General features: G+C 35.6%; 1 protein-coding gene across 1 annotated transcript in view; it reads left to right on the top strand.

Annotated features, from left to right (window-relative positions):
• LOC139311212 (transient receptor potential cation channel subfamily M member 3-like) overlaps window positions 1–8,807 on the top strand; it is a 263,336-nt gene extending 254,529 nt beyond the window's left edge. Inside the window, exon 7 of the mRNA XM_070935599.1 lies at window positions 8,629–8,807. Within this exon, the coding sequence (XP_070791700.1) occupies window positions 8,629–8,807 (179 nt within the window). The remainder of the gene's footprint in view (window positions 1–8,628) is intronic.
• The last annotated feature ends 7,637 nt before the right edge of the window (window positions 8,808–16,444 follow it).

The following is a 16,444-nucleotide window of genomic DNA, read 5'->3' as shown; positions in this document are numbered from 1 at the left end:
TTCATTTTGGTCGTTTGGCTGTGAAAAGGGTTCACTGACTTTGCATTCTTGTTCTTATTCTTTGTATCAAGTGCATTTTCCATTTCACCTTGATATCCTCAATTTCATAGCCTAATACACACATTATCAATTAATCTGCAGTGAGAACTATATGCAACCTATTTTCCATTACCTGCTTATAAAGGTAAAAGCTGAGTGTTGTCAATCTTTTTTTAATATCTTTTTACCAACCTTTCCCAATTTATTACTTAATTTAATTTTCATATAGGAATATTTGTGTATTTTTCCCTCTCTGTTACTCTTCTTTATGCTCAGCATTTGACTGTGCAATATTTAACTGCAAAACATATTTGTTAGAAACAGTGTAGGACCTCCAAAGCAGATAAGTTAAAAGTATGAGTTCCTTATTTTCTTGGTTTTTATTAATTTCTACTATACTGTACAATTGTAATATCTACTGTGTTTCCCTGAAAATAAGACCCTGTCTTATATTTTTTGAACCCCGAAATAAGCACTTAGCCTTATTTTCACGGCGGTCTTATTATTTTGGGGTGCCTGGAGCAAGATGGGGCTCCTGTTGCTGTCTTACCTGATTTCCAGATCTACGTTTAAATATTTTCGGGGAGGGCTTATTTTCAGGGGGAGGCTTATTTTAGCGCATGCGCTCAAAAGCCCGATTGGGCTTATTATCAGGGGATGTCTTATTTTCGGGGAAACAGGATATCAAAAGTTATAGTATGTCCTACTATAGTGTAGATTTCTCAGTAAATATAATTGAGTCTATTAAAATTTTAATGTACACTCACATGTATTGCTGCACTTTGCAGACTATCATGGAGTCCCAACATTTAGCACATAAATGATAATATAATTAATAAATAATATTATTTATTAGCTTCATTATTTATTAACTTTAATATCAGTTACATGTTAATAATAACTTTATTATCTAATAAATATTTGCATATTTATTAGATAATAAAGTTTTTATTCAGTATTATCTGAGAAGAAAGGTAATTGATTCTCTCAAACCTGCAAGTATAATTGCAGAAAATAGGCCACATAAAATATGTACAAATTTTACATTAGCCTGTTGTCACGCTACATTTTCCTTTATAAAGAAACGTAACAAATTATTTAAATCCTCATTATGTAAAAGCTTCTCTTTCTGCCTGAAAAAAATATTTCTTTATAGTGATCAGGGAGATGTTGTTTAAATAAGCTGCTCTGTTCATGTAGAACCAATTTGGCAATTCAGTGTCAGCATGTATTCAATAATTTCTAAGAAAATTATTTATGGAAAATGCTCTAATAGCAAGGTTATATAACTCAGTACCAATATTGATGTAGTATCGTTATTGATCCATTATGTGTGTAATAGCTGAGATATTCTACCCTCTAGCAACTGTTTTCATTGCACAATTGCTGTTAAAAAGAAGCCATTCATTATGTAATTATTTATAATAAACTAAATTGTTATATATTATTTCTATTTTCATTTCTTTTCTGCCAAAATATTCAAAATTACATGAAACAAAAAATTGAGGGGATGTGTATGTGACTCTTGAGCTCACAGGAATATTCAAACTGTGTGTATTAATTCTAGTATTCTGTATCCAACAGTAATAATCATAAATAAGAAGCCAACCACCAAATAAACCATTCTATGACCACTGTTCTTTGTTCTCAGGAGAAAATAGCTAATATGTTTCTCCTTGGACAGCTGCTAGAACACAGTAAGCCTACTGGGAAAATAGAGAAGTAGTGATACTTTTAAATGTGTGGCCTTCATATGTTTGTATTATAAAGGAAAAAAAAGAGAACAGGGTAAGCTTGAGAAGGCATTTGTAACAATTGAACTGCTCTATCAAAATAAATAAATAAATCAGATCACACCATTTGTATTTGAGTAATGTAATGTTAAACCTATAATTATTTTAATTTGGATTTGTACTATTGCATTTCGAAAGGGTTAGTTTGACATTCTGCCCAAGAAAAATCTGTTCTTAGTATCACCAGTGGGGGCCTATCTAGTTTAGAAGGTATTGAGAATAAGCAATCCAACCATCTTCCTAAGGATCCTATTTCCTCAAAAACCTACAAAACGAACGATTTCATAGAAAAGGTTGCAATTGTTTTCCCCATAAAAGTCCTCGTAATTATCATAAATATGCATGGTACCATTTCATGATTGACAAATTATCCTAGAACTATTGAAATGTGTTGATTTAATATAGGTTAGGTGGTTTTCATATTTCCAAATCCACTCTACTACACAGAATTTGGTACTGGGCACAATGTTAAAGGTTTTGAAAATGCTAGTTTTCATCTTAAATTGATAGCGCTTAAAGCTGCTGAAATTATGCTTGCAAGGATGAGGGCAAAACCTGGTAAAACCATAAGAAACAGAAGAGAACTGAAAAGGACTTTAGCATCTTACATACCTGCTGATCTTTTTTTCAAAATTAGCAATAACAGAAGTTACCTTGAGAAATAATGTACAATCAATATCTATACCCTTTATAAAGTTAAAGAATTATAAACTGTTTAGGTGGCTCCAGTACAAATCTTTTAAACAAACCGAGCTCCAAACATAGTATAATTTTTTTTCTACAAAATTCCATTTCCCCTTGCAGTTATTATTTGTATGCCCAACACTATTGTACTTCATGTCTTAAAATAATAAACTGCCATTTTATGATCTTCTAATAAGCAACAGAGTGAGGTAGCACTTCAGATTCAAAAGCAAAAATGTCTTCAAAGGGTTTAGGGGGAGCTGGCACAGAACCTCTCTGCAGCACCTTAAACCAGGTGTATCTTAATTGGGGCCATGAAGGGCAGCCATGTCATCCTGCCAAAAAAAAAAAAGCTGCTTTAAGAAATTGAAGACAGGGGCTATATAAGCATCCCCTACTGTACATAGAAAGGGCCGTTTTTCAAAAATTGAATCCAAATCCTGGCTCTAATTAGGAATATTTATAAATGCATATTTCCAGCGGAAAACATTTTGCATTCTTCTAAATAGGTCCATATTTCGAAAAGCTTGAAGGTTTGCTTGGTTTTTGGAATCTGCACTGAGTTCACAGAGACAGCCAAAAAAAAGTATACCTTTTACTGAATCATATAAAAATACTGTAAAAAGATATTTTCATGAGACGCCTTTGTTTTTTATATATATAAGAACAAAATATTTTGCATTATTTACTCAAACTAGGTAATCCTCAGACTGATTGACTTGTACAAAACTTAAATGTTTATGTTAACATATGTGTAGCATATCGCAGTCCATTATAAGTAAATTTATAAAACTAAATTTATTCATCTTCAACAAAAATAGAAAATGAACTGGAGAAGAATATAGGTAAAATTTAAACAAGTGGCAAATTCTAACACTGTAAAGTGTCTGCAGTACCTATTCATGTGACCTGTGGACTTCCCTTTGTCATCCTATGCCTGAGGATATATGAAGGGGGCTGGGAAGGCAAAGGGACGTTCAATTGTCATCACCGGCATCTTCTTTGATCATTGCACTACCATCAAATGCATTGGAATGCTCATTTGCTTATGTCCCAATCTTTTTTTTTTCATGCTCTGTTCAATATTTAATGCATTTCTATGCCCTTGGTGCTTCCTTGGGATTTGACATAGTTAGAATAGAATGTGGTTGACTGTGCTGAATCTGAATCCAAAGAACAAAAGTAGTAACAGACAGGCAGGTTAAATAGAGTGATTTGTAAACATCCAGGTTACATTGTGAATTTTTCTTTTGGAATCGGCTGAAAGTAATGTCATTCACATGGTGGGATGGATCCATACAAGTCTCCTGGGGCCTTTTCTTTTACTGAATGCAGGAATACATTTCCATTTGGTCCTCCCCCCCCCCCAAAGTTCATGCGTCCCACAAAACCTTCTGTTATTCAAAAGTAGGGAAAATACCCAGAGGTATCTCATCACATTTTTGGTTGCCTGACACATTATGAATAGAACTGAAAGAGATAATAGAAACTCTGGATCCAACCTAACATATTTTAAGTATTTTATTGTATGTGTGACAATGACTTGAAACAGTAAGCCCTCATAAAACACAATGCATCAACTTCTTTTCTTTCTTTTTGCCTTTCTTCTTTTCCTCTTTTCTTTCTATTTTCCTTTCTTCTTGTCATTTGCTTACCTATCAGGCTGTTCTGCAGTTTTAGTTTGGAGCCAGTACATATTCTAAGTGTATTAAAATTAAATGATTAAAATTGATTAAAATTGCCTATAAAATAAAGCAATTTTTGTCCCATCTGCACAGAAACAATTTTATCTTTCACTTATTATAGACAAAGGCAGTGTTGCATCTTCTTCCACTCCTATGCAAAAAACAATAAAGAAGGAGAAATAGACAACAAAGGACAGAAAGAAAAAGAAATAGAGATGACATGATTTTGATGAGATTAGACAGGAAATGAAAGAGCCTACAGAAGGCTTAACAGGTTTTTATGTTGGGATCAGCACAAATCTATGGACTCAGGCACTCTACTAAGTCCTACTGAGTTCAACATCTCTTCCTGCCAAGTAAGCATTCTTAGGTTTCTAATCCTGCTCAGTCACTATGCTATAGTATACTTCTACTCAAGTGGAAGGCAGACAAGAGCATTGATCCCACTTGTTACCTTACTGGGTAGATGGTCCGCAATAGGGCAGGAAGGGAAAGAAGTTGCAATGGACTTCATAAGAGAACAGCTTCATCTGCACATTCATGTATGTTTTAGAGATCGCACTCTCAGAGAAATTCTATTCAGTGCATATACGATTACTTTTACCTTTCAAAAGTAAGTATTTGTTGGGAAAACTTCATCTTCCTTTGTGTAGACCCTTACCTTCCTATTGGGTAACGACAGTGATATATTTTGACACTGTTCTGGGATGTCAGAAACAGGCTTACAAGTATATGCCACTGAGAACAATAAAAAGTGAACCATTAATCTTTTGTATTTAAGATTCAATATTGCCAAATTGAAACTAGCCCCAAATCTTTTGAGTGCAGTTCAAGGTCCAATAAGCAAACAACCAATCATTAAAAATCTAGCATCAAAAAAAAATGCTTTGAGTCTTTTCAGCCCATTCCACACAGCATTCTCTGAAGCCATTCTGAATTCATTTTTGTGTTTCCCTAATACAATGCACCCGAAAGCAATCTCTTCAAAGATTAACAGACAGGACAATAAATGGAACCAAACATCATAAGAGCATTCTTATGGCACTAGAAAATTGTAATATACAGAATATTTTGTTGGAGAAAATTATTCACTTAGAAGTGTCATTTTCCCCCCCACTGGACATTCCATATAATACATGCTACAAGCATGTATTTTATTTTATTTTATTTTTATTTTATTTTGAATTTGTATACCGCCCTTCTCCCTGAGGACTCAGGGCGGTGAACAGCCAAGTAAAAACATCAAGTACAAATATTAAAATACAGTTAAAATATACATATATAAATTTGGCCCCATTAATTAAAAACAATAAACAAAACACTTAAAAACACTTAAAAAATTAGGCCAGCCCGGCTTGCTGAAAAAGGAAGGTTTTAAGGGCACGGCGGAAGGCACCGAGGTCTTGGATTCTCCTTATCTCTGGAGGCAATTGATTCCAGAGGGTAGGTGCCCCCACAGAGAAGGCCCTCCCCCTGGGGGTCACCAGCCTGCACTGTTTGGCTGATGGCACCCCGAGGAGGCCCTCTCTGTGGGAGCGCACGGGTCGATGGGAGATTGTCGGTGGCAGCAGGCGGTCTCGAAGATAGCTAGGCCCTATGCCATGGAGCGCTTTAAAGGTGATAACCAACACCTTGAAGCGCACCCGGAAGACCACCGGGAGCCAGTGCAGCTCGCGCAGGAGCGGTGTTACATGGGAGCGCCAGGCTGCTCCCGTCACTACCCGCGCTGCTGCATTCTGGACCAGTTGGAGCCTCCGGGTGCTCCTCAAGGGGAGCCCCATGTAGAGAGCGTTGCAGTAGTCAAGGTGAGAGGTGACGAGGGCATGAGTGACTGTGCACAGGGAATCCCGATCAAGAAAGGGCCGCAACTGGCGGATCAGGCGAACCTGACAAAAGGTCCCCCTGGTTACAGCCGTCAGATGTTCCTCCAAGGACAGCTGCCTATCCAGGAGGACTCCCAGATTGCGAGCCCTCTCTGTGGGGGCCAACGACTCGCCCCCAATAGTCAGTGATGGAGTCAACTGACTATATCGGGATGCCGGGAGCCACAGCCACTCAGTCTTGGAAGGGTTGAGCCTGTATAAATAAAATTAAATGTTATTATATAACTTTTGCTTCATAGTGACAATTTCTTCCTTTATATTTTTCAATAGCCACAAAAATAATGGTCGGCTAATCTTGGTCTCTCTGGCTTCATATAAAATTTTCACAGCACGAAGTTTGAACTGATTTCTGGAAATTAAAGAAAAGTTGTTCTTACTATTATTTAAACTTGTTTGCTGCTTGACTTCCAATGATTCTGGAATGTATGCTTAACCCAACTGGAGGAGATTGTAGAAAGTAAAATCTTTAACCATGGAAATAAAATATTTCATGCATATATGTATAAATTTTACTTATTGTGTATTTATGAATTACAATTTTAAACCCTACAGAGAAAATCCTAAATGGAAATTATCTCTAGATAGTTGAAGTTTTAATCAAGGCCTTATATATGAGATAGAGGGTTTGCCATCTTTTACTGTGAATTGGCCAGTGATATATATTTCTGACTGATAGATTTCTGCTTTCATTTCTCATTTTTTTTCATCTCTGATTAAGGTGAATAAGCCTAAATTCAAAATTAATGAAAGGTCTGTGAGAGATAGTCAACCAGGACATGTCAGGGGCAAGCAAGCTGCTTTTCTTTCATTTTCATTTAGGTGCAAATAAATAAATACATGCATGGCAAGCTTTTGGTTCAGGCCAATTCGGCACTAGCCCAGGACACCAAAGTACCAACACAGCCCCTCCTTCCAAGTCATTCAAAATATGCAAATTTCACATTAGCTGGAGGTAGTGCCATTAGTCATTGTCATTTGGGGTGCCAGCTATTCTTGAGCTGGCACTGGATACAGATAGATAAATCCAAGTTGTTAGCTGTGAGGAAAGAGAATCATACTTTGAGATCATCAGAAATATTGCCTAAACCTCCTGTCCAAAATACCTAAAATACTTCACCACTAAAGTTACATAAAAGCCAACAACGAAAAGCAGATTAGAAACTTGGAGAAAATTGCATGTAAAAGAATGTTGATATATGAAATGTGGAGGTTTTTTTGAGCTTTAAAAAAATTAAAAGATCATTGCTCAGTAGAACATTTAAATGGTGGAAAATCTGATTTATACCATTAAATGTATTTAAAGTGTTACACTATTCACAGTGCTGATTCTTGAAAGGAATATGATAGGTGTCATAAGCAGGACCCGAGTCCTTCTGAAATGTAACATTCATGACTATTTCTGTGAACTAGAATAATCACTTTAGGTCAGGGGTGTCAAACTTGATTTCATTGAGGGCGCGTCAGGGTTGTGTTTGACCTTGGGGGGCTGGAGGAGGCATCGGCAGGATAGGCATGGTCAGCTTGATGTCACTCGTGTCTGGGGCACCTGTAATGGCCTGAGTGCTCTGCCAGAGAAAACGGGCTCCCGAGCTCAATTTTCGGCTGTGATGGCCTCCTGCAACCCTCTGCCAGTGAAAAAAGAGCTAGGGAGGGTCACGTGCAGCCCTCCTGAGCTCCATTTTCGCTGGCAGAGGCACCACAGGCCAATCTTTCATTGTTTCCAGGGTGGGCCTGCGGATTAGATTCTAAGCAACCCACGGGCAGGATCCGGCCCTCGGGCCTTGAGTTTGACACCCCTGATTTAGGTGCTCCTCAGTGGTGTTACATTGAAGTTTATATATTCTGGTGTTTCTCTCTCTTCCTCATTTCATGGTGACTACATTTCAAAATCAATATTATGTCCATTTATGGGAATGCTTCCACAATAATGATCTAGATAAATTCTAACGTATTACATTATTGCATCAGCTAACTGGGATCATTATTATAGGTTATAATTGTGAGAAAGTAGCCTTAATTAAGACCTGCCATAGAATTCCTGCATTAAATTCCCTTCTAAAGAAAATGTGTAAAACATGCAACTTTATTATTTATTCAGAGCTATTGATTCTATCCAAAATAAATAGGAAATGTTTGCATTCATGGATTACATTCCTCTAGGATCCATATGTACTTTCTGAAATGCAACAGAACTTTCATGTTTTATGATGATTTTGTATAGATGCCCTATATCTCTTTCAGATATGACTTACTTGTAATTTAGAAAGCTATGGTCAAGAATTAAAATGGGGGGGCATGTTTTTCTTTCTCCCTCCTCATTTCATAGCAAACTTCATTTAAAAAGCAAAATCTTGCCAGTTTATTATTTTATATCTCGACTTGGATGCTATGCACTTTAAGACAAAAATACGAATTACACATAGTTTGTTAATGTTGTTTAAGCAAAATAGTATTGGTGGTAATTTCAGTTTCTCTTGGTTTATTTTTATTTGATTTGCCTGCTTTTTTTTGTTTGTTTGTTTTGCTTTTGTTTATTCATAACAGGGATTGGTCAAGGAGTACCAGTAGTGGCCCTCATTGTAGAAGGTGGACCCAATGTCATCTCCATCGTCCTGGAATATCTGCGTGATACACCCCCAGTTCCAGTTGTAGTATGTGATGGGAGTGGCCGAGCATCTGATATCCTTGCATTTGGTCACAAATACTCAGAAGAAGGAGGGTAAGTCTATTTGCAGAACCCTGTATTCATATAATTTTTTCTTTGTAAACTCAGTCATTGTCATATTTAAATATTTCAAAAGTAGCAGAAGCATAATAATTTTTCTTATGTATTGCCTGTGTGAAAAGTCCATACTAGGACTTAAACTATAGGTTTAACCCACATGCACTATATTCACACACTCACACCTTTCAATTCTTCTGCTTAGAATAAGCAGTATCAAGCAGTATTTTAATATCTTAAATGTCTATTTGCTGAAAGATACAAACATTCAGACTTGGTGTATTAATAAAAATGGAGCAGATGTGGCAAAATCTTTGAAGAGATTATTGCAGTGTTAAAAAATGAAGGTAAATAAATCGGTGCTTGGGAAACATCTTTAGCCATAATCTTCATCCTTATCCTTATTCTCTTGGTACATTTTAATGTCCCATGTGTTCAATCATACGTTTTTCACAATCCAAACCATATTGTCATAATTATTGTGCAGATATGCATGAAATATTTGTCCGCTACTGTACATTGCAGATCACTGTGAGACTGATGCTCTTTATTTTCTACAAAGCTGTTTGTTGTTTGTTTCCTTTCATTGCTCTGTATCCTCCCTGACCTTCTAGTCCAGGAGAAGATGAAACTTGGAGGAAGAACAAAGTTGCAAAATGTAAAGGAGAGAAAAGGATGTGCAGGAGATTAATTAAAATCATAATCCATTGTACTGACTAATCTTATCAGTAAAATATATTTGAACAGCAGCTTAGATCTGGCAGCATCTACCATTTTTCCCCAAAAACAAAACAAAACAAAACAAAACAAAACAAAACTTGAAGTTATCCAGTGACAGCCTACTAAATAATTTATAATTGGACACAGACCAGATTCCCAAATGCATCTGGTCATTGCAGTTTAGTAGGAATCATAGCTGAAAGACCGCAGTGCAATTTAGTGTGGAAAGACTATCTTGTCTGACATCAATTCAAGAGAGATTTTTAAGTCAGACAGAAAGATGCCATCTCTGCCATCTGTTTCTACTGGATCTCCCATAGCAAAGAAAGCAGCTATTGTGCGAAAATGTTTTGTTCTCAGGTCTGTCTGACTTAAAATCAGTCTGCCAAATGAAAGAATGAATTTTTGCAGGTATCTGTCCTGCAAACTGCATCCCCTAAAGAGTTTGGGAAAGGTCTCATTGAATATATATTCTGCTGGATCAAAAGATTATTTATTTAATATTCGAATAGCTAAAGTAGATATATTTGCCATTCTCCATTTTAATTTACATCTGCTTCTAATATCCACTAAATTTTCATAGTTCAGGCCCAAGTATAGCTCAAAAGAACCCAAGAAATGTTTTTAAATATTCCTTTCTTTCCTGTTAAAATGCATTTTGGTATCACAAGGGATTCATTTGATAATTTAAGAATTTTCCCACCATGGTCTTTTTAAAAAATATACCTAGATATTGACAGTCAGAGAGACCTAAATTCTACTCCTGTCTTAGACGCAGAAGCCGAGAATTTGGTGACTTTAGTCCGGTCATTTTTCTTCTCAGCCATAAAAAAGAAAGCAGTGGCCAGCCACTTCCAAATATTTTGTCAAAAAACTACCCGAGTTTGTCCATGTAGTTGCTAACAGTCAAGACTGACTCAAAGACACACATATATCTGCATACAAAATTGCTTTAAGATCCTTCTGGCATATCTAGTGGCAAATGGAAGTGACTTTGGAAGAAACCAGTAATGCACACCTTGCATCCCCTCGGTGGCACAAAGAAAACCGATACCCATTTCTCATCCCATCTCATATACTCCTAATAAATTACTTTTCAATGGGTCCAATGTCATGTTGCAACAAGTCAAGCTTCATTAATGTTTGACTGATGCATGTTTATTTTTTTATTTACTTTTCTGTCTTTATGAAATATTTATAGCCTATTTTTCTGCTTCAATATCCTGGGACAACTGACAAATCTATTTGCTTGATATGCTTTATACTGTTATAGATGTCATCTTCAGCCCTAAATATTCTTACTTGAAACAAGTAGATGTGATCTGCAATCCTAAATATGCATATTGATTAAAATATAATGCCACAAATCACTGTTCTTGGGTAGCAGACGAATATCCTTATTAAAATGTTGTCAGTCTGCAAAACATCCACCAGTGATTCCCTGAACAAAAATACACATGTTCAAATATCTTTTTTAAAATACAAAAGAATTAATGAATTGTTTCATATTTCTCAGTTCCTGAGATAACTTAAGTTATGTGGAAGCTTTATGCAATTACTAATGTTTCAAGGAAATGTCATTGGAAACATGTTGACTCAAAATAGAAATGGAGGTCCAAAATCTGAAAGAACCCAGTTTAAGGAATGCCAAGAGCTAGAGAAAGCATGTGTACTGACAGACAAACAAACATCACACCCAAACATGTTTGTGTGAATTCCTAATTCAGAAGCATTGAAAATTGAACTAAAGCATCATGACCCTAAGATATATCTTAATATATTTGTAAATTCCCAATGCTGGATCAGATATACTGTAGATGTTGATGTAAATGGTGGAATATCTTTTCCATGCATTTGAAAAGAATGTATATAATTGCATTAAAAATAACTTTAACGTTTGTCACTTTACAGTAGCCATTTTACATGTTGTCTCCTTAGGTCCTTAGCAGTTGTTTACTAAGAAATAGCTACATTCTGAAGGACACCACTATCCAAGGCTAATGGATCTGGATAGTTTGCTGGAAAAATTGATTCTGTGTCCCGAAATGACCCCAATATTCCCCTACAGCTGTGTATTGCAAAGAAAGTTGGGAAACTCTGGTTGAGAGCTTTCTTTCAGGGACCTGTTTACCATTATTCACTTTTTTTATTAAAGGATCTTTATTAAGGCTATATGGAACCAAAATTCTCTTGTAAAAACAACTGAAAGTAACTTGAAAATAACTCTATAAAACTATGAGGCATGTATAAATCAGTATGACATTTCCCAGGCAAGTGAAAAAATATGCATCAAATATTTAATTTGCATTTTAAAATAAAAGTTACTGTAGAATGGATAGATAGGTGTGATAATCTCCCAATTTCTTTTTTAAAAGTAGAATGCAAATAGAAGGATTTTAATTTTAATTGAGTACCAGCCTGACGGATGAAATTCCTAATCCTTTCTGCCCATGCTATTTTTATTATCAAAATCTACTCGTAACGCAGCTGCTTTCCCATCTGCAGTGGACAAACATATGGATCCCTTCGCTTTTCCCTGCAAGTGGGAAAGCAGATGGAGAGGTAGAAATGTTGGTGACAAAAATAGAAATCAAATTTGATCAACGAGGTTTCTGTTAAGTAGAACAATATTTCTTCTAGTTGTTCAAATAACTGTTCACAGTTAAATGTTATATCTTTTAATTCCTTTAATCAATAGAAGATGTGTGAAGTGTTTAAATTTGCTTATATGAAGGAGCTTGTCACAGATAGATAGACTACAAAGAACTCTCTGTATGTTTGTATGTTTGTACATACATTCAGAGAGAGGTGAGGAGAGGGGGAGGGGAGAAAGAGTGCATAGCATAGCATAGCATAGCATAGCATAGCATAGCATAGCATAGCATAGCATAGCATGTGGTTAGTTTAGTGGTTGGAACACTGCCATATCATGTGGGAAACCGGGTTTCAATTCTGTTGGTACCTACCTTACCAATAAGGATCCTTGGGTAAAGACCCCCTAACACTTTACCTGCCTACCTCGAATATGAGAGTCATGTTATCTCAGACCTTACTTAGATTAACAAGATTTTGGGCAACCAGGATAAACTGACAATAAGTGGGCTACTGAAAGAAATCATACAAGATGAGTCAAGAGAACCTGGAATTAACCCTAACCCTATACAACAATGAGAGGAATACATGAAATATTTGAGGGAACTATGAATGGATAGAAGAAATACATAAGAACTATTTACCCAATGCTTTAACAACACTTCACCATAGTGAGGAGAAATATGTTCTTGAACCTCCCCAAACAGATAATTACAAGGACTGGATACAGATACAAGTTCAAGAATGGAGTTACCATCAGCCATCTCCATTATATCACGCTGTATGCTAAGAGTGAACAAAACATTGACTTGCCACCCAGATTGGAGAAGTGCGACCTGATGGTAGTAAAGAGAGGAAATGTAGTTAAGACTGATGGAGTAGAACTGGCTCAGAAATTCTGGGAGTTGAAGTCCACAGGTCGTAAAATTGCCATAATTGCCCATCTCTGATCTAAAACAATATGTATTGGCTGTTGAACCGGTTGAATTTAGAGATTACTGGACCACTGATTTATTACATAGAAGTGGGAAAGTATCAAAGGAACCCAACATAGCCACATTTTATTTCAAAAAGGAATTTATTTAAAAGAAATTCTAATGAAAGGATTAATGCAAAATAACTTTAAAGAGGAAGCCAGTAGGGTTAAGTATTTTTCAGCAGAAAAGTTTAACTAACATATATATCAAGTCCAGGATAAGTAACAGAAACTCTAATATTACCCTAAAATGCAAGATAGTATAATAATCTTAAATTACAAGAAGGCCAGTTTTGCTTAACATTACAAAAACTGTCTAAAATCATTTAACCACAACAGTATAGTTGAATCAATCATTATTGTGGCCAGTTACTGAATGTTTTCAAATACGGACTGGATGGCAGAAGTATTTTAATTTGGATTACTGCCCTGGTTAATGGTTTAAATTACCCCATTCAATTCTATTAATCTTGAGCTCAAGAGGTCATGAGAATAATTAATCAACACTATCAAAGAACAGAAAAAAGTTGATATCATTCATTGGAAAGATAGTCCAAATAAGAACAAAAAGGAACAGTTTTTATATTATAAACAAAAAAAATTGTTTTAAAAATGTATTATTTATAATTAAGACTAAAAATATTAAAATAATTTAATATGTCAGGGGCAATAAGATAATTTCCTTGATATATTATAAGAAGATTAAAAGAATTCTAAATTAGAATAAGGGATTGCAAAGAAGTTTAATACATTCTTTCATCTGTGTTCATTCCAGAAGATGTATGGCAAATATGCAGAACATATTTTCATTAAGGGAATTTAAGGAACTGAGATGACAAGAATCAATTTCTAGATCATCTTGAGAAATTGAAAATCAACAGATCAATAAATAATAATCCAAAATTTTTAAAAATTCAAATGAGCAGTTGCTGGTAGGCCTGATAAATATGAAAGAGATCCCTAATTTGGCATCATGCAAAGGAATAATTAGGAAAAAAATTAAAATTAAAACTTCTATTATCATACTCTGTTAAAGAACTATGTCATGTGATCACACTACTTTTTATTTCTATAATTTTTTATATTAGATTTCAAGTAGAATATTGTAAGATGGAAACAATGTAAGACAGACAATCAAGATTATAAAATATGTTTGTCATGTTTTGTGTCACCTACAGATAAGGAAGATATACTTCATTGAAAGCCTTTCAGTTATATATTTTTATACTTTTTTCTGTAGTATTTGCTAGGAAGCATTAATGATGGGGTTTCTATATACTTTTCACAATAAACTTTTCAAAAGGGGAGATAAATGTTTCAAATTCTCAGTTTCTCAGCTAGGCTTAATCAAATATTTTTCATAGCATTATTAAATATGTTCATTACAGTTTTGAATGTAATAAACATATATTATGATATTGCTTAACTGCTTCTAAATTTTATAGCTCCTGAAAAATACAGTGTTTGTTATTTTCATTTTTATTTTATTTATTTTATTTTATTGAATTTGTATACCGCCCTACTCCCGAAGGACTCAGGGCGGTGAACAGCTATAGAATAAAACATATAAATACAAAATTTAAAATAAAATAAAACGAATTAAATAATTTGGCTGAACAAATTTAAAACCCCAATAATTTAAAACCAAATTTAAAATTTCCATTTAAAAAGGGGAAAGACTTAGGTCAGGCCAGCTTGATGAAATAAGAAAGTCTTGAGTGCGCGATGGAAGGTACGCAGTATTTTGAAAAAATACTGGGGGTAACTTTGAATTTAAAAAGTGACTGCATTTACTTAATGTAATTAAGAAATATCTGAAATTGATGAACTATGCCAATATATGAATAACTAATATCCGCAACCGAAATTGGAATTGTCAAGCAAATCTTTATTGGTGAATTCATTAAGGTGGGGCCTCTTTGAAATGTTTGCATTTCTTTTTTCCAGGCTGTTTGCATGACACCTAGTTGTCAAGTAAGGCAAGACAGGCTACATAGAGGGGTAAAAACGTACAGTAATCAACAAAAGAATTGAAATAATGAAGCAACATACCAGAGAAAGATTAAGTCTTAAATCGGGTAATAATCAAGCAGGTTCATCAGTCACCTTGGCTCAGTGCCTGCTGGAAGAGCCATTTTAAGACCTTCCTAAAAAGTCAGAACCATAAAATAGCTTTGTGGGGAATGCTCTTCCACACAGCACAGTCGGCCCAGGATTTCATAGCCTTTTTGATAGCCATGGCTCTGTCTCAAATAGCAATGCATAGGTTGTCTCCCGCCCTCAATTTTTGTCTTGGTGCTATTTTGTCATGGTCTCATAGTATCATCCTCTCTGAAAGGCAAGGGAGCAGAGCTGGGACCAATCAAATATCCTAATATTGGGTGCCATGACAGAAAAAGCTCCCTTCCCTGCTCTGACCAGATGGCAGTCCTTAATAGACAGGCACATTCCTGCTTTCCCTAATGGGACAGTGGGACAGAGTCATAGGAGCTCTTTCTTTCTTTCTTTCTTTTCTTTCTTTCCTTTCCTTTTCTTTCTTTCTTTCTTTCTTTCTTTCTTTCTTTCTTTCTTTCTTTCTTTCTTTCTTTCTTTCTTTCTTCCTTCCTTCCTTCCTTCCTTCCTTCCTTCCTTTCTTTCTTTCTTTCTTTCTTTCTTTCTTTCTTTCTTTCTTTCCAATAACCAGACTATTGACCCAGCTTTAGTTTCCACTTTCCTGTTTCTTTTCTGTCCAAGTTTGTACTTTGTTTTCATCTTTTCTGCTTGTTTATTCCTGGCTGGGCTTCTTGATTCTTTGCTCTTCTTCTAAATCTTTTCTCCTTCTGAGGGAAACAACTTGAAGATTTACCTCACACCACTCAGAGGATTCAGGATAGCGTATAGAAGGATAATAGATGTAAAGGTAAAGGTTCAGATTCCCCTCGCACATATGTGCTAGTCGTTCCCAACTCTAGGGGGCAGTGCTCATCTCCGTTTCGAAGCCAAAGAACCAGTGCTGTCCGAAGACATCTCCATGGTCATGTGGCCAGCATGACTAAACGCCAAAGGCACATGGAATACTGTTACATTCCCACCAAAGGTGGTCCCTATTTTTCTACTTGCATTTTTTATGTGCTTTCAAACTGCTAGGTTGGTAGAAGCTGGAACAAGTAAAGGGAGCTCACCCCGATACATGGCACTAGGGATTCGAACCGCTGAACTGCCGACTTTTTGATCGACAAGTTCAGCATCTTAGCAATTCAGCCACCACATCCGCCTGATAATAGACTAAAAACGATCAAAATCAATTCACTTCACTAAAATCAACATGAAATTAATTTAAAAACAGAAAGTCACCTATTATTTATAGCTAG

Source organism: Pituophis catenifer, unplaced genomic scaffold, assembly GCF_029215685.1.
Source record: "Pituophis catenifer annectens isolate HBS135680 unplaced genomic scaffold, rPitCat1.0.hap2 SCAF_2, whole genome shotgun sequence".
In the NCBI taxonomy this organism is placed as follows: Eukaryota; Metazoa; Chordata; class Lepidosauria; order Squamata; family Colubridae; genus Pituophis; species Pituophis catenifer.
This window is presented reverse-complemented; position numbering and strand designations above follow the sequence as displayed.